This window comes from Vicugna pacos, chromosome 1 (assembly GCF_048564905.1).
Source record: "Vicugna pacos chromosome 1, VicPac4, whole genome shotgun sequence".
NCBI lineage: Eukaryota > Metazoa > Chordata > Mammalia > Artiodactyla > Camelidae > Vicugna > Vicugna pacos.
Genome location: NC_132987.1, coordinates 35,834,980 through 35,857,808, shown reverse-complemented (window position 1 = coordinate 35,857,808; position 22,829 = coordinate 35,834,980). Strand labels below are relative to the sequence as shown.

Genomic DNA, 22,829 nt, shown 5'->3' with positions numbered 1-22,829 from the left:
AATAGGGTTGTATAAATAACTGTTCATTGAATATAGTGCTAGCTTTTCTTTTAGCTGTTTTGAAGGCTTTAGTAAAATTACATTAAGGGAAAATTCCACCTAATTATAAATAGTTATTCTTTTAATAATTATAAACAATCACCAAAAAATGAGTTGATCGCAATTAAAACAATTTCATCCAAGAGTCTTCAAAACATTAAAAGTTAAGATATGTGGCAACAGTATAATTAAAAAGTCAAAAGTCTTGTAATTGCCTTGTTTTTGCAGTGAGTAAAGGTAAATGCATGAGATTTTTAAAATTCTCTCCAAAAGACTATGTTTACCTTTCACTTGGTCAGTTTTTATTGTTTTTTTCACTGTCATTTTAAGGTCTTCTTCAATGACTACTTCAGTAACTGTACCTTCAGGGTGATGGAGCTTTGTCTTGGACGGAGTAGTTTTAACTGCTGGCTTTTCCAAGGAATTATACGTTCTTGACTGGCATTGACAACTTACCAAGTGAAGAGTTTACAATGGCCTATTGATAGATCAGATTCTAGATGAAGGTTGTATTTATGTTGACGTGACTAGGAATTAAGACATAGTCAAAACAGCTCACGTCAAAGCAGTTACTAGGCCAACCATGCGTTGTGTGTGTGAACCTCTCAGTCATCTCTCTGATAAATGATTCTGATCCCTCTGCTTGGAAACCTCCAGTAAAACAACTCCCTATAACCACGAGCATCTGATTAAAAGTTAAGGCAGGTGTAAGTTTTAGAGTGTTTCCTTATATTGAGCTGAAATCAACTGGCTCATTAGTGGCAATCCCTCCAGTCTCTGCCACCCAGTACCTGTATACAGAGCCATTACAATTTTATCTACCTAGAGACCTCAACTAAAATGTCATCTAAGATGAATGCTGCCCAGCTGGTGCTATGCTGTAGTTAAGCCAGCCTGTAATTGTTTCTAAAGGCATCAAAATTGATCCCTTTTACAGTTGTGGTGTATGCATGTGTTTATGTGTGTGTGTGTGTGTATGTGTGTGTTTAACTTCTTAGGAATAAAATCTGGAATAAAGTTCCCGGTCAGCATTGCTGAGAGGTGGTATCTAGTAAAAATGGTCTCCTCAACTTATGAGCGAAAATAAAATTCCTTTTTCTACATCACCTGAATGTTCTTCAAAATGAAGAAACTTCTAGAAAAGCTGGGGACCCATGTAACCAGCAGCAACTTTTGAGACGCTGGCTTTCCAATGTAACAGACCTTGTGCTAAATGCCTTATTCTCATTTAAACCTCCAGTCGCCCACACGATCGGTACTATCATCATTGCCTTTAAGAGTAAGGAAACTAAGACAGAGACAGATAAACCAAATTCACACAACTAGTCAGTGAAGGAGGCAGGATTTTTACACCCCAAGTTGGATTCTAGAGCCCAGCCTCTTCACCTCTGTGCAGTTAGTGGCTTTCTCAGCATCTGGTCACCCATACCATTTCAGAAAACACCTATGCTATCAGTAATCTACTTCAGTCCTTCACTCCTGTCTTTCATAGTTAGGCACAATTTAAGGCCTTGGTCAGGGGCATGTGACATACAAGAGAGTTGCTCAAAATGGTTTCCAACAGCATAGATGGTGCTGACACTGGATACAATTGCAAAATTCATCTTTTCTTCTCTCCATCTAGATAACACCCTCCACTTTACTCAGATAGAAGACAGGAGTAGTTAGAATAATAGAAGTTGATTGGTTATTGAGTTCTTCAAATATTTATGCTGTTATTGGACTGATGAATTATTGGAGCTGATTTATTTTATATTCCTGAAGCCCAAAGGAAACAATTCTAATTCTCAGAAGACAAACCAAGCAAGCTTTTCTTAGGTGACAAGATCTAGAGAAACCAGAACATTCCCCATGCCCCTCACGGCAACATCGATCACTCCCTCAACACCCACATGCAAACAAACATTCATTCACTCAGGAGAATAAATGAAAATGAAACATGCTAAATCTGAAACAGCATCCATCATTTAGGCTATACTCGCCGGCCCAGGCAATCTAAGATGCAGAATGGCCCCAGGATTATATTATGAGTGGACTGAATTAGTCAACTTTTATTTTCTCAGACCACAGACTGTTAGCTCTGCCAATGAGGAGAGACAGGTTTCTAATGGTTATTGTTGGATCAACCACTCCTCATAGCCCCCTGATAGAACTTCCAAAGTGACCCAACCCTTACTGACCCCAGTAGGTCCCTGCTCCAGCCATGAACATTGATAACCTTAACCAATCATTGTAATCTTGTAATCCCATCCCTCTTGCTAGTGATTGGTTCAGCAACCTAGGTTTAAGCCAATTAAAACACTCCATATCCCTTGGAGATGATCTCTGGCCCAATGTTGAGCATGTGACCTAAAGTAATAAAGCCTGAAGAGTGAACTTTGTTCGGAAAACAAACCTAACTCACAAAAACTTGAAGTAAAACTGACAATTTATTATTCTTTAATATAAAATTCAAGTGGGTAAGGTAGTTCTCCTCCACAAAACTGTCAGATGTCCCAGCTACTTCCACCTTATTGCTCTGCCCTTTCCCATACCAGACCATCTCAAGGACTAAGCCCACCAACGAACACTCATCCCAACAAATAAACATAGAGAGAGATTAGAAGAGAAAGAGTTATTATAGGAATTGGCTCACATGATTATAGAAGCCACGAAGTCCCACGATCTGCTGTCTGCAAGCCAGAGAGCAAGGAAAGCCAATGGTTTAATTCAGTGCAAGTCCAGAGGCCTGAGAACCAGGAGGAGTCGATGGTAAGTCCCATTAGGAGTGCAAAAGCCCAAGAAAAGGGGGCAGAGGCATAACTGCGTAAGTTTTGGTCTGAGTTTTAGACCCAAGAAACAGGAGCACTGATGTTCAAGGGCATCTCAGCTCAGGTAGAGAGCTAATGCACCCCTCCTCCTCCTTTTTATTCTATGCAGGCCCTCAGCAGATTGAGTGATGCCCACCTGCATTGGTGAGGCTGCTCTGCTTTACAGTCTACTGATTCAAAAGCTCATCTCTTCTAGCAACATCCTCACAGACAAATGTTTGACCAGCTACCTGGGCATCCCTTAGCTAGTCAAGTTGGCACCTAAAATTAACCATCACAAGGAAGACTAGATATTGGGTAACAACTGAGGTGTGTGACATATTGAGGAAGAGTTCTTTTCTTCTGGACATGATCAGGGAAGACTGCTCTGTTGGATGTTGCTGGAACCCATGGGAGAAGCCAGCTTGAGAATAAAGATGATGCAGAGGAAAGGGAAGAGCCAAGCGAACAGGAGAGAAACAGAACAAGCATCTTCATGGCCTCATGCCTGGGGCCCACACTACCTCTTAACCACCTGTTCAGGGAAATGAAGAACTTTATTGGTTGAATCAGGTTTGCAATTAATTGAAGCTGAAAAGAATCTAACTACTACAGTGGCCAAAAAGACAACCAAAAGGAGAAACAGCTGGACTCCAATGACCTCATAATAATTTAATGAGGGCTTTAATTTCTCTCTTTAGCTATAAGATGAAACTTCTTTACTGCTTTTCACTCTATCCCCTGAGTAAATTATTAGTTTTCTTCAGGAAATTTGTACATCATCTGTATTTAAAAAACAGAACTAGATGCACCTGACAGGATGGGCTGCCTTGTGCTGAATTGCAGATCTCTCTAAGTGTGGTACACTGTGATACGTGTTCATTAGAGAGCTTCTTTGTGATCTCTAAGTCAACTGAAATCGCTCAGTGGCTCTGTTGTTAAGTAGTGCTCAGCGAAGCTGCAGAAGAGTGAATAATTATCTAAAATCATCATCATTAAACATGAAGAACACCACCTTTTATCAGCAGAAAGTATAAAAGCACAAGAGGGAATGAAAATGTGATATTTTCATCATGCTATGTAATATCCTACAGTCACTTAAATATCCACACAAAATACACTGCATTAAGCTAAGTTTTAATCCATAATTCTATAACCAAGCTCAATGCCTAAGTTCAAACCTCAGCCAGAATCATATTTACAGTCCCATTGCAAGGACTAATTTATACTTTTCCCACATAGGGAAAATGACTACTTCTGTTACCTGTTAGAGGAGAAATCATGGCAATATACCACTTAGTTTTGCAGGGGAAATTAGTTGTAAGGCATATTTTCAACCAAACAAAACATAAAGGCTATATCAGTAACACAGCAATTAGCTGTTGCTTAATCTACACAATAAAACATTCACCATCTGCCTCACCCTATCTCAAACACCCCCCCTAAAAAACGTGTCCCTATATTTAAAGACCTGTGGGTCATTCTAGTCCTTCCTGGATGATTGGTATCATCATATCAGTTCTAAGTAAATAACTGCATAGATATTTCTCACAAATGGATCTCTCCAAATTACTACAGTCTGAATTTGAATTTCTAACCACAGCAATCTCACCCCAAGTCAAGTAGTTCAGATCATGACTATGTATCCCCTTCAAATATCAACTCTTCTATATACATGAAAGAAAATCTTAGAACATTCCCTTTGAACTGCAGTGTTTTCTAACAGCTTCTGATCACAACACTTCTGAGAGACTTTAGTTTATCTACAGAAGTTGTTTTATTAAAAAAAAAAGAACATAAATACATACATGCATACATGATGCTAGAATGTGTTTATCAGCAAACATTGACGTTACCTTCTCACATCCTTCCTCTGCGGAAAGAGTATATGTCTCAGCCCACTTATGGGTTTGGTCTGATGACTTTCTTTGCAAATGAAATTGGAGTGAAAATGACATATTGTGTCCAAGCAGAAACTTTTCATGGCATTGCAAGTTTCTGTCATTTGTTGAACTTTAGCCTTGAAGCTCATGAAGGAAACTTTCCCTAGATAAGGGCTTTTCCTTCCACTTAGGTTCCAGAATGAAAAGATATATGAAGCAGACTTGAACCCAGTCCACAGCTTAGAGACCAGTCCAGAAGAGCCAAGCAGAGCTGAGCAAAGCTACAACCTACCTGAAAACACATGAGTGAGAAATAAATACAATAAGCAATTGTAATTTGGGGGATGTTTGTTACTGTAGAAAAAGCTGACTAATGCATACCCAATGTTTCTGAAGGGCATTTAAGAGGATATAATAAATGTAACCCCAACTGACCCCTTTGAATCTGATACTTAAAAGTGATTTGACCAGAACACAATCAACTGGAAATACAAAGGGCCATTTTTCTTCTTGACACTTCAGTAGGCTTATCCTTTGCTCTGACACTTCTCTGTAGAGCTGACTAGCCCCAAACTGCTACACAAGTTTTTGAACACCTGAGGGTAAAGGATGAGAAATCCTTATTAAAAAGTTTAAAATTCTATCCATGTTGATTAGGATAAAATGGAGCTAAATCAAATCCTGAGTCTAACTCCCTCCATTGTAATCTACCACTCAGCTTCTCTCACCTACCTATCACCAGGATATGACTTTCCCGCATTCTAAGGATAAGATAGGGACCCTGCCCTATTTATTCTACACAAATTCCCCCAGTGTTTATTTATCAGTACCATCCACAGAGTAGGCCTTACATAGATAAGATGATAAACAGACAGACAGATAGATGGATCTATCCCAGAGTGTGGCAGATTTAGCCGCAACATTTCTGGAAGAATCTACTTCACTGGATTCTCTACAAGTGCATTCCACAGGATTTCAGCTATGCCCCACTATTTACAGTTCTCCAAACTCACCAATCTCTTTCCAAACTGTACTTCTACCTACAGGAGCCTGTACTAGGAAAGGCCTCCCTCCCTTCTCACCAGAGAAGTACTTCAAGACACAGTTTAAGGTCATCTCCTCTGTCTTTCCCATGAAACTGTCAGCTCCGTGGAAACAAACACATCTTTCTTCTTCAAAGACACCATCTAGCATGATGCCTGGTATGAGGTAGATGCTCAGTGAATACTTATTGTATGGAGAAATAAATTAATTCAAAAGCTCCCCTAATCCTCCCAGACTGCTTTTAACCTCACTTCTGTTCTCCTATTATAATTAATAAGTATCTTAAAAAATTTCCAAAGTTATATGATGATTATCTATCATGGTACCTGACAGTAAGTGGCCAATAAATATTCAAGGAGTGAAATATTTATGGCAGAAACAGACTAGGATTCTCAAATCCATGCCTGTGGGTTTTTTTAGCCCACATAACTGAGAACTGGTTTTATAGTGACAGATAAATAATCCAGTTCACAGAGGTGGGGCATCTCCAAACCACGTTTTCTTTTCTGGCACAGTCTCAGCTTGAGGATGAACAGAGACTGACCAGGCACACAAAAATCTCTTTTTTTTTTTTAATTTTTCACTCTTTTTGGTCCCTCCTTCTCATCACTTAGATTGCCTTCAATGATATTTCTTATTTTTTTTCTAGCTTTTTTATCCTTGTTTTCGAATCATCTTAAATTGTTCTCTTGCCTCTAATGTGTTAGACTCCACTTCCCAACATAACACCACTGACTAACTTCATAAGCATGCTTTGTAATTTCTGGCAAGTCATTATTGCAACATTCACATTGGTTTCCTAGACAACAAGCCTCCCTGGAACATGATACCATAAAGTCCCCAGGCTGGCATTAGCCACTGATGGTCAGTCTTTGAAAATAATTCTGAAACCAGTGATCCAGGGATACCGCTATACTTCTTAATCCTTTCTTTCTTCAATGAAGCAATCATTTTCGATGACTAAGTTTCCTTTGTCCAATATTTAATAGACCCAAATTCAAAGAAAAGTTTAAGAAATGACTACAGTTTTGGATTTTAGAGATATAAAAACGTGCCTCTCATTGGCCATTCTCCCAATCGCCCTCAAAAGGGTTTCTCATCATCTTCCTAATTTCTGAAATTCCACCATCAAATATTCTGTTGAATCACTTCATTCCCTTTTAAAATATAAATATCTAGGGGCTAACAGGATTTTCAGTCACTTACATCTAATCATTAATTTGCTTTGGGGGGGGGGGCAATTTTAGTCCTTGAAAGACAGAGAACCATCAGGGGAACTTACTTGGAGAATTCTGAAAACGTATGAGGAATGAATGAAAGGAGGAGGGGTCTCAAAAAACAAACTGACCTACCTGTATATAAACAGAAGTGGATTAAAACTCAAGTCTTGAAGGGGAGGAAGGGATAAACTGGGAATTTGGGATTGGCAGATACAAACTACTACATACAGACTAGATAAACAACAAGGTCATACTGTATAGCACAGGGAACTATATTCAATGGCTTGTAGAAAAAAATATGAAAAATTTATGGGAAAGAATATATATCTGAATCACTATGCTGTACACCGGAAACTAATACAACATCATAAATCAACTATACTTCAATTTTAAAAAAGATGGGGGGAAAAAAAACCTTAAGAGTCTTGCATGCAAACAGTCTAAAGAACTCTATAAATCAATATGAAAAAGACTGATGACCCACTAAAACTTGGCCCCAGAATTGAACAAGCACCTCACAAAAGAAGATATACAAATGGCCAGCCATTATATGAAAAGATGTTCACCATTTTAAGTACTGCTGATACACAGCACAGATGAAGTTCTAGATAGATGCTGAGGAAAGAAGCCAGACAGAAAAAACAATAAACTGTATGATTCCAAATATACGAAGTTCAAAAACAAGCAAAATTAATCTATGGTGGTAGACATTAGCGTAGTGGTCATGTTTGTGAGGTGGGGTGATTTGACTGGAGGTGGGCACAAAGAAGTCTTCCAGGTTCTGGAAATTTTCCATATCATGACATGGTGGTGATGTCATGGGCACAGACAAATGTTTAAAGTCATCAAGCCGTCCATTCAACATTTCTGCGCTTTTCTACAGGTATGTCATATACCAGTATTTTTTTTCTTTTTTAAATCAGAAGTCTTTGGTTGGAATGTGAATGCTGCAATCTGTGGGTCCTGGGTCACACGTTTTCAGTTACAGAATCCAGGATTTTAGAGATATAAAAAGATGCCTCTCATTGGCCATTCTTCCAATGAGGAACCAGTGATGAGGCAACTAGCTTCTGCCTCCTTTGGTCCTTGACTTTGCCAGGTCATCTTCCGATTTCCCCAAAGAGTTCTTTAGCCCTCTCCTGCTTGTCAATCCAAAGTCTGAGAAACAAGACTTCGGGGCCCAGTCGGTTAATACCCAAATGTGAAACTGTTGTATTTGGATTTTTGTTTGTTTAACATTTTTCTCCTGCTGAGACTAAACCTTTTAAAATAAATTGCTTATCTAATGCTCTATGGGGTAGTTAAATAAGAATATCAATCAACCAACTTGCTGGATTCAGTGTTTTCTCAAGCTTTCATATAATAACCATGGCATCTAGGTCTTTGGTCATTTCTGAGACAAAAAAGATGGAACAACCATTGTCTTGACTTAGTCGCCTCCTCCCTTCGACTGTGACTTCCTTGAAGACAAGAAATTATTTCATTCATCTTCATATCCCTGGCATCAAGCCCAGTGCCTGGTACATAGTAGATGCTCATTAATTTTTCTTGAATTAAAATGAATGAGTAAGACCTTCACAAAACCTTTTGCCAGAGGCAATTTTAACTTGCATTCAACATCCAAGTAGTGTGGGTGTGCTGCTTTGGCAATAGCTCTGACATTGAATAATCTGGATGTTCCAAATTTCTTGTTGCTCATTTATCCTCAGGGAGAAAAAAGGGAAGCAGGGGAGGATGGTGTTTGTGGGCCTAGCAGACACATTTCAGACTCATCACCCTGCGCGACAGATCAGAGGAGGCAGCGGCAAGACCAAGGCCACCTGCCCTGCTGTCTTCTGACTGCTGATGTTGCCTTAATCACTGAGCTGATGCAATTTCCTGCCGCTCACCCTCGCTATGGTCCACTGGGAGGTCCCATTTGTCACTGTCATTACCTTTCAGATCAGCAAAACATCCGTCTTTACTGGGGCCCTCCTTCAGAGCCTTGCTCAGGAGTATCAGAAGCTCACGGGCAGCACAGTGATCCAAGACAATGGTCCTTGTGCCCCAATATGAAGGTGGATTCACGCACTTTGATGTATTCACTCTATTAATAGTGATTTTGAGGAAAGACTGAGCCTCAGTCTCATTTCAGAGTGGCACTTTGTTTTTATGTATCCTTTATCAAACACATGTTTTTGTAATTTTTTAATAACTCACATATTCTACAGAAAGGCCTCGATTAAACATATAGCTCCAATTCAACCAACTCTGTCACCTCTGATAATACACTGAGCCCAAATCAGTCCTCCTTCCTGTCTACTCAGCTGAAAAACAAATACACGCCTGACCCCCAAAAGGAGTCTGAACCATAAGCAAAATGCCCCCTCTACATTTGACTCAAGTAGAGCTGGCTTTCTTATTTAACAAACATCTGTCTAGCATATACTCTGTGCCAGACACAATTCTAAGAATTTTACAAACAGAAACTCATTTATAACACCAAAATCTCACTTGCTGGATGAGGAAACTGAGGCACAGGTAGACTTAGTGTCTTGACCCAGGTCACATGGCTGGTAAATGAAACTCTAAACCCTTCCTGAGTCCATGCACCTAATCACAACAGTCAGACAACAGACGTTCTTTGGACCTAAATGCCAGGTCCAAAGCTTCCCACAGTGTTCTGACCACATTACTTCATTACCTAATTAATTCTTTCAACTCTGGCCCAGAACAAAGTAGAGGGGTATGTGTGTGTGTGTGAGGGTGGGGAGGGAGGTATGCACATGTGTGAGTGCACAAAGAACAAGTGGTCCACAAAATTGTACCTCTTCCGCTGTCTCTCACATTTTACAATTCATGGCCACCAGCTGGGTCTCCAGAAACAGATGTTCAGAGGGAATGTGAGGTGCAAGATGTTTAATACGAATCAGCCCCTGTGAAGGGAAGGGGAAGGTGGCTGAGAGCTCTGGACTGAGTAAGGCCCATGCCGGTGACCACAGAGAGCTGAGCGGCCGGGCCTCTGTCCAGCCACCTTGCCCGGGTGCCAGTTTGGGGCTTGCCCGGGAAGGGCATAACCTCAAGTAGGACAGCTCTGCAGCTGAGGCCAAGCCTGGAGGAGCACACTCCCCTCAGCCGGGCATCCAGTCTTTCCTTGAAGGGGCTCTGGGCGGCGCACCTCCATGTCTGCCAAACTCAGAGTAAAAGCCTAGGGCTTTACAAAGCCTCCAAGTCCTATGCAATCTGCAACACCGTCACCTCTCTGTTTTTTTTGTTTGTTTGTTTGCTTGTTTGGGGAAGGGGTAACTAGGTTTTTTGTTTGTTTGTTTGTTTATTACTGGAGGTACTGGGGATTGAACCCAGGACCTTGTGCATGCTAGGCATGTGCTCTACCACTAAGTTATACCCTCCCCCCACCATCACCTCTTTGACCTCACTCACCACTTCCCACCGTCCTCCTGTCTCCTTGCCAGGCAAGCCCCTACCTTAAGGATTTTGTCCTTGTGTTCCCTCTGCGCGCTCCAATGTCCACATGATTTGCTCTTCTGCCTTCTTCATGTCATGGCTCAAATATTACATCTCAGTGAAGCATTTTCGGAACACAATGTTAAATCCCTCCCACCACCCCTCACCCTACTCGGATACTCCCAGTCCTCCTTCCTGCTTCTCTCCATGCCATTTATCGCCTTCTGACATACCATATAGTTAATGGCTTTTTTTTTTTATTCTTTCTCTTCATAAGCTCTGTGAAGACGCAGGATTTTTTCCCCTTTTGTGCTCACTCATTTATCTTCAGTACCAAGAACAGTGGCTGGCAGGCACTGAACGACTACACAGAGTAAAAGAAGGAGGTTTCTGCCTCCTCAGCTCCCTCCATAAGCTCAGGACAAGTAAGAAGCATTTCCTACCTCAGAGGAAGGAACCTTGAATATGCAGATCTCTCATGTCATCTCTATCAGATGCAACGTAATTCTTAGACTTCGACCAACAACAAATATGCTTTAAGTCTATTCCTGGAACAATCAAGCAGTCTTACTAGATTTTTCCGCCAAATGTACATGGATTACCCACTAGGCTGATCAGAGCACCCAACTGCAGACTCCCTGGTCAGCAAACCCCGTTGGTTCCATCTGCAGATTTACAGGAGACCCACTCCCGCATCCCCTTGCTGAGGTTTCAGTGGATTCTTGTCCCTCTTCTCAATCCCTTTCACACCTGGGGTGACAAACTGGGCTACCACTCCTCTTTTTCCCATTATACCAGGTTTTACCAGCCAAGCTTTTTAGTAAACTCTGCTTTGCTCCATTAGTTAAGAGTGTGGGTTCAAGTCTTGCCCACCTACCAGATGGGTGTCCTTTGGCACATTGCCTAATTGCCCCATGCTTCAGTCTCCTCGTGTGATCTGTCTCTTACAGCACTTTGGATACACAAAGCTTGAAGCCTGGCACATTGTTGGGACCTAGGAAAGAGTAGTTATCATGACTCCATAATTCCCATGTCTCTCTCCTGCCTGCCCCACCCATGTTTGTCACTGGCAGCTGCTTTGCTCTCAATTTTTCCTTCTCCCTAAGTCCTCCTTCCAAGTTTTACAACACTCATAAACCTTTAAGTTTCACAGTCTTCTTGCCTCATTTAAAAATCTGTCTGTAAGTAGGTTTACAGTTATAGAATATAGTAATTCCCAGGACTCAGAATGACCCATTTGGGGCTGGAGTGAGAGATAAAAATGGGTTGCCCCACCCCCCGCCACTGCGAAGAAGCATCCTATCAGGAGGCAACAGGAGATACATGCCCCTTTCAGAGTTGTCAGTTTCTCACAGCCACCCAATGGATCTGCCCAGTAGTCCTCCATCCCAACGAGGGGGAAAAAAGTATAGCTCTTTGAAACACAATAAAACATAAAATATATGGTATTTCAAGAAGCCAGTTTCTTAATTATGAAAGCTAAGTCACCGTGTCATCTACTTTGCACTAGACTAGTAGTTTGTCATGGTTTTAAATTAAGATGGAAAACTCAAGGCAAAATAATCTGTGAGCACCACCTTGTGGAGAGATCCACAACCGTCATGTCAGTTTGGACCCTATAGAACTTTATTCACTGAACACCTACGTAATGTTCTGGCTCTGGCGTTAGAGCAATAAACAGACAAAAATTCTTGGTCTCCTAGAACTTTCTGTTGGGGAGACAAAAAATTAACAAGATCAGCAAGTGAAATACATAACACATTAGATGTGGTGAGTGCTACAGGCAAACGTAAAGCAAGGAAGAGCATCTGGGAATGGGACAGCAATTTAAAATTCCATGGTCCATACATAGTAAACAAACTTATGGTTACTAGGGAGGAACAGGGTGGAAAGGGATAAACTGCAAGTTGAAGATTTGCAAATGTTAACTACTACATATAAAATAGATTAAAAAAAAAACAAATTTCTTCCATATAGCACAGGGAACTATATTCAGAATCTTACAGTAACCTATAATGAAAAAGAAAATGAATATGTCTGTGTATGTATGACTGAAACAGTATGGTGTACACCAGAAATTGACACACTGTAACTGACAATACTTCAATTAAAGAAATACAATAAATTTTCCCAGATTTGGCCTTAAAAAAACTTCTTTTTAATAAAAAAATAAAAAATAAAAATAAATAAAATAAATAGTGGTCGAAGAAGGCCTTACTGAAAAGGTGGTATTTGAATAAAGGCTTAAGAGAGAGGAAGGAGCCAGAAATGCCTTTACCTGGGATAAAAGCCATTTAGGTAGAATGGTACCTGCAAAACCTGAAGTGGAAATACACTTGGTGGATTTGAAGAACGGCATTGAGAGCAATGTCCCAAGTGAGCGCAGAGGAGACGGCAGGAGATGAAGTTGGAGGGAAAGCAAGGGTCAGATCACATGGGGCCTGTCTGGTCACAGTAAGGATTCACCTTCTACTCAGGATGAGATGGGAGCTTCCAGAGCTTCAAGAGGCTTTGAGCAGAGGAGTAAGATGATCTAACTTCCTTTTTTTGTTTGTTTGGGTTTTTTTGTTTGTTGGTTTTTCAAGGAATAGAATTTATTTTAGGATCTACCATTAATTATTGAAATAATTTTCCTACTGATGAACACTTAGACTCTTATTTCAGAATTCTATTTTTTAAATTTTTTTATTGAAGTAGAGTTGATTTACAGTATTGTGTTATTTTCTGGTATAAGCATAGTGATTCAGTCATACATATATACATTGTTTTTCATTATAGATTATTAAAAGCTATTGGATATAGTCCCCTGTGACCTTGCTGTTTACCTATTTTATATATAGTAATTAGTATCTACAAATCTCAAACTCCCAATTTATCCCTTCCCACCCCCTCCCCCCGCATAACCATAGTTTGTTTTCTACGTCTGTGAGTCTGTTTCTGTTTTGTAAATAAGTTCATGTGAGTCATTTTTTAGATCCCACATGTAAGTGGTATCATATATTTGTCTTTCTCTGTCTGACTTACTTCACCTAGTATGATAATCTCTAGGTCCACCCATGTTGCTGCTAATAGCATTATTTCATTTGTTTTAATGGCTGAATAATATACTATTTTTATATACATATATATAATGGAGTATGTGTGGTATATATATATATATATATATACACACACACACACATACACACACACATACATATACATACATACATACCACAACTTCTTTATCCAGTCATCTGTCAATGGACTTTTAGGTTGCTTCCATGTCTTGGCTATTGTAAACAGTGCTGCTGTGAACATTGGGGTGCAAGGATCTTTTAAAAGTCCAATTTCCTTTTTAACAGGATTGCTTTGATTGAAGGAGTCAGGGACAAAAATAGGCAATACTGCCTTTAGACCCAAGCAAGAGGAGCCCCCGCCCTAGGCCCCAGGTCGGACAGGGCCCTGCATAAAACAAACACACAAGATGTACATTTATGATAATACCTTGAGTATCTTTCTTAGAGATCAGGCTCAATTCTGGCACAGCCCGTCCTACAGTCTTAAATATGTACTTCTTTGCCTACTACCTTTTAGACCCTTTAGACTCTTCATCACACCTCTTGCCTTATGTGCATCAGACAAAAGGTGATAGCTTTCAGTGCCATCAAGGCTAGGGGGTGCACAGCTGTACACATGGGAGATGGTCACTGCCTAGGAGTAGGGGGAGGATTTGAGCAATGTATGTGCCTAATTAAGAGATGTACAACTTAGCTTATTGATTTCCTCTTGGAGAGCATAAATGCCATAGATAGTAAAGTATTATGTCTCAGTTGTGCTGAGCATCCTTTTCTTGCTTCTCTTTGTATTCCAGTTCATCATTCTTGAGATACTCATAAACTGCCCAGGGTTTGCAACAGGCACATACTTAATGCCTAGAAATATTAAACAATGCATACCTCTCTAAATTTCTATTTATACAGGTCCAAACAGAAAATTCATGCTGGATCTAGATTCTAGAATATTGTTTCAAGAGATGCTGAAAATGGCAATATAAGTAATCATAGTTCATAGGATGAAATTTAAATATTTTGAAATATTGTCTACAACAGTGATGATGTATCATACGCAGCCCCAATTACAATATTTGATCATGATACGTAAAAGTCACAGCTCATTTCCAAACCTTATTGCTAGTTCAGCTGAGTAAATTTTCTCCAAATTGAACTGAAATGAATTTTTAAAATACAATGATTCAACAAAGTGGTTTGATTTGATAAAAACGGTCAATAGAACATGACTTACATGGAAATCTTGATTATGAAAATATGTATTTTGCTGAAACATCTACAGGATGGACACACAGTAATGCAAAAGTTAAAGTCTTTCTTTGCTCATCCAAATATCACTTACCCATTAATAGAGCACCCAGACATACATAATAGTAATCCAGTCATCTTTGATTTTTGTTTACTGTCAGTCGTACAGAAATCATTAATTTTTTAAAACTTTTTCAACATTAAAGTGGAAGGACAGAACATATTTTAAGTAACTTTGTTAGTGATTCATAAATTTTAAATATTTAGATAGTTATTATGTTGGGTTGTAGTTTAGCCCTGAATCCCTTAGGGATCATAGGGAAATCCAATTTGGAGGTTATGCAATAAAAAAAAAAACATCCAGGCAATATGATGGTGGTTTGATTAGGGTGACGGTAATGGAGATGTGAAAAGTTGTGAAATTCTGGATACTTTCTGAAACACTAAAAGGATTTCCTGACAGACTGGATTTAAGGGTGAAAGGGAAAAATTAAATGACACAAGGTTTTTGGCCTGAGCAACTCCAGAAAAAAAGTTGTCATCATGTAAGTTAGGGCAGGTTGTGGGAGGAGCAGCTTTGGGAGAATTTCAGAAGCGTGTTTTGTCATTATTAACGCTCTTCATTTTGGAGCTTTTAACAAGATGAGAGAGTATAGCTGAAAGAAGGGGAACTGTTGTGCCATTTCTCCACCCTTGTAGCAGAAAGCAGCATAAGGAACCTAGAAGCCACCTCCCAAAACCATCCCAAAGGATAAGAACTTCCTTAGTTTGTATACCCTGAGAAAAATTCATAATTAACCACCAATCCTGGATCCTAATCCTAAACTCTTAACTTCAGACTTTCTATATGTTTACCACAAACATACATGTAAGACCCTGCTGGATATCATAAATCCTCCACGTGAATTGTTCCTCCCTTACTGGTCCTCTGCCCAGCTGCCTGTTACATCATATCCTTTGATGTGGTTTCTCTTCCATCTTCCTAGGTTAATTGGGTCTCAGCCTCCCCAAATCCTTCCAACCCAAAGATGGAGAAGGCATAAATAGAAAAATACATATCTATAAGAAAGGAGGGGAGGGATAAATTAGGAGTTTGGAACTAGCAGAAACTAACTGCTATATACAAAATAGATAAACAAGGAGGACCTGCTGTATAGCACAGGACATTATATTCAATAACTTGTAATAACCAATAATGAAAAAGAACATATATGTGCATGTATAACTGAATCACTATGCTGTATACCAGAAACTAACACAACATTGTAAATCAACTATATTTCAATAAAATATATATATATATACAGAGAGCCAAAATTCTTAAGTTCCTGGAATCTCTTCACTATCCTACCCTCAAATCGGAAAAGAAAATTCTAAGTACGAGTATCACTATTTTAATCACTTGCGAATTCTTCTCTCCCTCTGACAAATACAAGCAAGGCAACAATTAAAATAACATTACAATCTAAATAGAGAAGAATTGCTGAAGGAAGGGGGAAATGTCAAGAGTAAACTTTACCCCAGACTGCTGAGCAATCTTTACATGAGAAACTAAAGCAACGTTGCCAAAATTGGTATCTTACAGAGCACTGCTCCACCGGATGTTGCTTGATGAGTTCTATATTCAAAATAAGCATAGGATCCTTGAATAAAACAAAATTAAACAAATTTCTTTCCTGTGGGAATGTTAAGAGACTACACCAACATGCTTTATGACTCTTCAAGAAGGAGATACAGAACATAGCATTTTCAATATTTGTTTGACACAGAACCTACTTTTTTTGCAGTAGTTCATAATAACAACTTCCAGTAATAGTTTTCCTCTGAACACAATATATATATTAAGTATATACATGAAGATAAAAAATGAATTATGTTTTTCAGAGTTTGTTTATCTGGCAGAGCAAGACCATAAAGTTCCCCATCACTCATTCCCTGATTTGATTCAACAAGATTTGCAAATCTGCATAACTATATGCCTTCATTAAACCAAATTCAATTTGGAGTCAATAAATTCATTTTCTCAAAAAAATGAGGCCGCTGAGTTATTATATATTCACAGTTTTAAATATTCACATTGCAAGTGAATTCCCAAGTAGCCACCTGTTCCAGCAGTGTTATCACTGAATAACCAGAATTAATTATTTTAGAGGTGATGATAATGAAGCCAAAGTATTTATCCAAATTAAATGTCCTTTCATGAAGAAAGGGTAAAAATTTTAGATCAGTGATGATTTAATTTTGCTCTTGAATCTTTCAGGGACATTCAGTTCTTCTCAGCACAATAATTAGATGAATGGCTGGATCTTTGCTAAGATGAAGCACTATCTTTATAAATTTTCTTTTTACCTGTTACCCAACACACAAGTCCATATTGTACAGGTTTTTTATGTGCCAGTTCTTACACATTGATTAATTTTAAAGATATTTTAGCTAGTCTTATTATTCTTTCTCTGTATTCTCCCTGAATTAAACTAAAATGGGAATAGTTCCATTTTGTTGGAAGGTTATCCTCCCAACAGGGAGGAGCTGGGCTTGACAGATACACACCACTATATATAAAATAGATAAACAACAAGGACTTACTGTATAGCACAGGGAACTATATTCAATTTCTTGCAATAAACTGTAATGGAAAAGAATCTGAAGACACGTGTGTATATATATGTGTCTCATATATATATACACACACACACACACACACACACATATATATATATAACTGAATCACTTTGCTGTACACCTAAAACTAACACTGTAAATCAACTACACTTTAATAAAAAATAGAACTTCTGAGAAATGCCTGCTCATTATATGCCAGCTCTTGGCCTCACATTCACACAGAAAAGATTTACACACATTTTTATAAGATATAGAAACTATTTAGTAAGAATATATTTATTTATTACAAATCTCATTCATATTTTTGCATACAAATGTTATTTAAAGGGCAAGAGAAATGCTATTATAATGCTAAATGAAAAAACCTATGAAATTAATAGACGTGTTCTCAAATACATATAAACACTTTCAAAGACAATGTCTCAAAATAGGAATTATTGACTCTAGGTGATATAATTCTCCTTATTTTTTCCTGTTCTATTCTTATTATGAAAAAAAATAGTGAAAATTATTTTTTTTCAATAGCGCTACGCTGTCACCTGGCTTACTCCACTAAACCCAAATTACAGTGCTGAAGACACACGTTTACGGTGAAACTCCAGGATTTTCCTCTGGGTACAAAAGGAATCCGGTAAAAATGCTATCATCCTCAGCGCTGACATACACCCCATTCCAATCTTTGGAAACTTCCAGCCAGACTTGGTCCCCTGCTCTTAATTTCAGGATGATGAGGAGAGAGGCCTGGTCTATTTCATGACCGTAGAGTGTTTCTCTGGACCTGAACTGCTTCGTATTCCAGGCCACCAGGCTGATTCGAGCCGGGCGACCCCTCACGGTGACGTGATAGGAAAACACATATGCCCCAGGAATACTGCAGTTAAACTTCCCGGTGACAGGGCTATAATTCCCTTGCTCGTTATAGAGAATCTTGTCAAATCTGATAGGGGCGTTGGGAGGAGGGAAAGGCTTGGATAAAGTGGCACTGAAAGCCGACCGTGGGGCTCTGGCCATCTCCCCCTTGGAGCCCTTGAGGCCCCGAGAGCCCTTCTTCCCAATCGACCCTCGGGCCCCTTTGCTCCCAAGCTCGCCCTTTGGCCCCATAGGTCCCACAAGACCGTGGGGGCCTAACTCTCCCTTTTCTCCTTTAACCCCGGGATCACCTCGGGCCCCAGGGGGGCCATGCGGGCCGCTTTTGCCCTCCGTTCCAGTATCTCCTTTGCTACCTTTTTCCCCTTTCCTGCCCTCTTCGCCTTTTTCTCCTTTCCCTCCCCTCTCCCCAGAATCTCCACAGTAGCCCTTATCCCCCTTCTCTCCCTTGGCCCCAGGCTCTCCGTTCAAGCCTGGTGCACCCACGGCCCCTCGGTCCCCTTTATCTCCTTTGGTACCATTGGCACATGCATCCCCCTTCGAGCCTTTTTGTCCTTTCACTCCCTCCAGTCCAATGCCTCCTCTCTCCCCCTTGGGACCAAGTCCACCTGAAATGGAAAATTAAAATAATGGTTAAGGCTCACAGAGAGGCTGAGTGGTACGCTGTTATCAGAGAACTCACAAAATGAAACAAAAGCACCCGATCGCTCCTGGAAACCTGGTTCTGGCCTCAGCAATGGCGGTGCCGTGAAGACTCTTAACACTGAGCCTTTCATATCAAGCTACTATCTCCCTAAAAGGGAAGAGTTAATGCTACTGAGAAGCCATAGCTTATATTTCCATCTCATATATCTAGTGCGTTTGCTTGTTAGACTTTTAAGATGGTAAGAGTAAGAGAACTAGAGTTGCCGGCTGTGGTCTACCTCTCGGCGCATTTTGGCCCAACCCACCTTCTCCTAAATCTACATACTGTCCATTTAAACCTAAAATCTTACAGGCACAGAAACTGCAACCCAGAAAGATTTGGGCATCTTTTCCCCAAGGACAGCTAAAGTGAGAAGCAGAGCTCAGATATTTTTCCACCTCCAAACTCCTATACTAGTGCTAGTGACACTCCATCTGATCAGTAACCTGAATGATTAGGAAATTATTAGTAATTTATATCTCCATCTTACCTCCCTGAAAACCTTAACTACAAAGGAAGAAAATTAATGGCTATCCTGCACACGTGACTGTACATAATAGATATGTTTTATACCCTACCTGGTTCTCCAGGTTTTCCTGGGTATCCTGGAACTCCACTTGCTCCTTGGTCCCCACGTTCTCCTTTTAGTCCTAAAATTATACCAAGATGAACTTTTCCCCAGTTGTATTAGCCACGACATAACTAATACCCATTTCACAACCATGTTACATTCCAGTGCTTCCTTTACCAAAATAGGTAAAGGTAAAACACTGAAAAAGAATTTCTTGAGCATCATTAGGAATGTTTTATTCCAATTGAAGGTAAACCATGTAAAGGCTATCTGGGGTTAGTGCAGAGAATTCAGTGTTTCCCTTAGCATTCTTGCAGCTTTTCAGATCTCTCACAAAACTCTTGACATTCTGTCTTGCGTTATATATGTATGTGTTTATGGTTCTTCTATTATGAATTCTGAATGACAGTTAAAAAGTCGTCTTTTTCTTAATATTCCCAACAATGCTTGAGAAATAGTGCCAAACACCATAAAAATTGAAACACAGAGCAGTGTTTTGCAGTTAGCTAAAATTACTCATTTTTGTTTGTTTTGAGGATGGAGGTAATTCGATTTATTTGTTTATTTTTTAATGGAGGTGCTGGGGATTGAACCAGGACCTCGTGCATGCTAAACACACACTCTACCACTGAGCTATACCCTCCTCCTCAAACTATTCATAATACAAACCCACTGAGGAAAAGAAAAATACTGTCCTTGACACACATAGAGCATCAAGGAAATGCTCATTTTCATTTTGTTCAGAAATTTTTTCACATACTCTTTGGACAAATTATAAAACTATGGAAATTCATCTTGGAAAAAAATGAAAAGATCTGGGCTTATAGATATTTGCCATATTGCCACCAAATGGACTTCGATACTGGGCCTGCCTAAAGGCCCATCCTGTTACAGTGCAGCCACTTTAGATTTATTTTAATTGTAAGTAAGGATAGCAAAAATAACAGAAATAGCAATCGCTACCTCTTATTGAACATTTACTTTGCACCATTAATGTTCTGAGCTCTTAACATGATTTTAATTTAATCAACCTTTTAAATTTAATACTGATTTTTATTTGATCTTAAAACAGCTTCTCATGTAACAGGGAGGCTCATCTAACAGAGCACTTCTCATCAATTGGAACATTTTTCATTTACATAGTTGGTAGCATCTCCCATCAAGAAAAGTAGAGCAGATATTCTTGTCACTATTTTTACCACAGAAGAAACTGAGGTATGAAGAAGTTTAGAAATTTGTCCAGAGTCAGTCATGACTGCATATAATACTGGTTGGCATTGATTTGTCACCCATATGATTTATAATATAACTAACTTTTTTTGTTGTTTCATTTTTGCCAGGGGAAAAAAATCCTAAGTCAAATTAAAAGTCATGAGAAGAGTCAGCCAAATCTCGTAAGACCAGCTAAAGAAATCCCTCTGTAAGCCACTCAGCAGAGTTTTCTAAGTAGCTAGCTCCACCATTATCATTCCACATAAAATTTTAAATTTGTAAATTAACCCACAGGCCATCAGGAAAACGTCTGTATACCTTTGAAGAGAACCCAGTATGAATGGAAGTGAAGGATCAATTGTATTCCCGGTCCTTGTCAATATCCATATACCAACTTTCACTGGTCATTTAAAGAATTTTACTGCTTAGAGTGAATTTACTCAGGTAATGATTAGTCAGAGTGCAGTCATTTGACTGTTTTTTTTTTTTAACTTTCATTCTTTTTTTTTTAACCAAGAGTCCAAGCTAAGTCTGGAAGTAAAAGGAAAGTAGAATTGCCACTTTATAGAGACTGGCTAAATGAATTTCTCTTTTTGATCCTCCATCAAAGCATATTCTTAAGAACCTTATTTTATAATACTTTTCTGTTTTTTTTTCTTCTACTTGCAGAAGTCTAACTTCCAAAATGTATAAATCACTGGGGAGGTTCATCACTCATCTTTATTTCACAGGGCTTTCTGCTAACATAATTCAGCCACAAAAGGATTAAATGTTTCCGAGAATGAAAATAGCCTAACTGACAAGTGTGAAGTAGCTCTCTCTCACCTTAGCATCTTTTTTGAGTAATTACTTCACTGACTGTTCTATCAGAAATGAGTTAGGCAGTCCCTGAGCCATGTGGAGGGTGATGTATCGATGATACTAGATCTTTTGACATGTGACACTGAGGCTAAAACATTTAACTTGATGAATAGCTGGTATTTCTGCAGGCTGGTGGTATTCACTGAGGAATTTCAAATGTCCCAGTGAATCTGTACCTTGAAGCATTTACAGGACCAGGGATTTCCTAGAGCAGAACACACTCTTTGCTGATACATCTGTGGAATTATATAGACTTTCTGAGCTAGAAAAGATCTATGAAAGTACACAAACCTACAAATCTTTGATAGTAAACAGAGTATAAATAAATGGCTTGTCTATTCCCCTCAATTTCCAGATGAGGTAAAGTGACTGGTCCAAGGTCACCGGAATAAGCTTAATTTCTTCCATTTTAATTCAGTTCTCTTCCCATCATTGACACTGCCCCTGATTTGAGAGTGGCCAGAGGATATGTCATATTCTCATTAGCAGGTGAGCTATCCACTCAAATGGAATAATCTAGAGGATTGCCTGTTAGTTTTACCTGGTGTGATATTAATCTGCATCATAAGGAAGAACTCAAACAAGAGAATGTAGGAAAGGACCTTTCCTCAGAGTCTATGCCCTGTGGCTCCCAGCTACTGGGTCATTCAGGTGGCCTATGAGAAATAGAAAAGATGTGTGAAAGCCTCTGCTGTGTATATGTGTATGTGGGGGGGGGGGGAAAGGGGTGATATATTACCAGGCAAATTTTAAATTTCTCATTTGGCTATTTATAAAGTTAACATTTTTATATCAACTATAGCCCACAATATGCTTTACCAAGTTTTTATATTTAAAAAAATATTGATCCACCTGCAAGAATCTGGTATTTCCCTAGGAAGGTGCTCTTCTTAAAAATAATGCAGAACATCTCTTTGAGTTTTGACATGAAATGAATAAAATTACCTACCTTTCTCTCCTTTCTGGCCTTTTGGACCCTGGGGTCCAATAACTCCTGGTGGCCCTGGGACCCCCATATCACCTGCCTTTCCCTTAAGACCTGGAAATGAGATTCAAAAAACATCAGGGTAGAAACATTCTCTTTTGAAATTCATTAGTTCCCCCACACACACACCTAAAAAAAGAAAAAAAGAAAGCAGTCATTTTATTGAGATCAATGACTGTCAGTATCTTAATGATACGATCTGAGTGAGAATAAACCATAACAGAGTGCTCAGGACAGCATTTCTGTCTGATTTGCAATTTTATACTACCTGAATAGATAAATTGAGCCCATTAGTACTTGTCACTGAAT

At 39.2% G+C, this 22,829-nt stretch overlaps 1 protein-coding gene across 6 annotated transcripts in view; it reads right to left on the bottom strand.

The window, feature by feature from the left end:
* Nucleotides 1-17,679: 17,679 nt before the first annotated feature.
* Nucleotides 17,680-22,829, bottom strand: part of OTOL1 (otolin 1) — a 164,044-nt gene continuing 158,894 nt past the window's right edge. For all 6 annotated transcript variants that reach the window (XM_072960243.1, XM_072960298.1, XM_072960367.1 and 3 more), the window contains 3 exons: nucleotides 22,485-22,574; nucleotides 19,470-19,541; nucleotides 17,680-18,814 (listed from right to left, as the gene is read on the bottom strand). In XM_072960243.1, coding sequence (XP_072816344.1) covers nucleotides 17,925-18,814; nucleotides 19,470-19,541; nucleotides 22,485-22,574 — 1,052 coding nt within the window. In that variant the 3' untranslated portion in view covers nucleotides 17,680-17,924. The remainder of the gene's footprint in view (nucleotides 18,815-19,469; nucleotides 19,542-22,484; nucleotides 22,575-22,829) is intronic.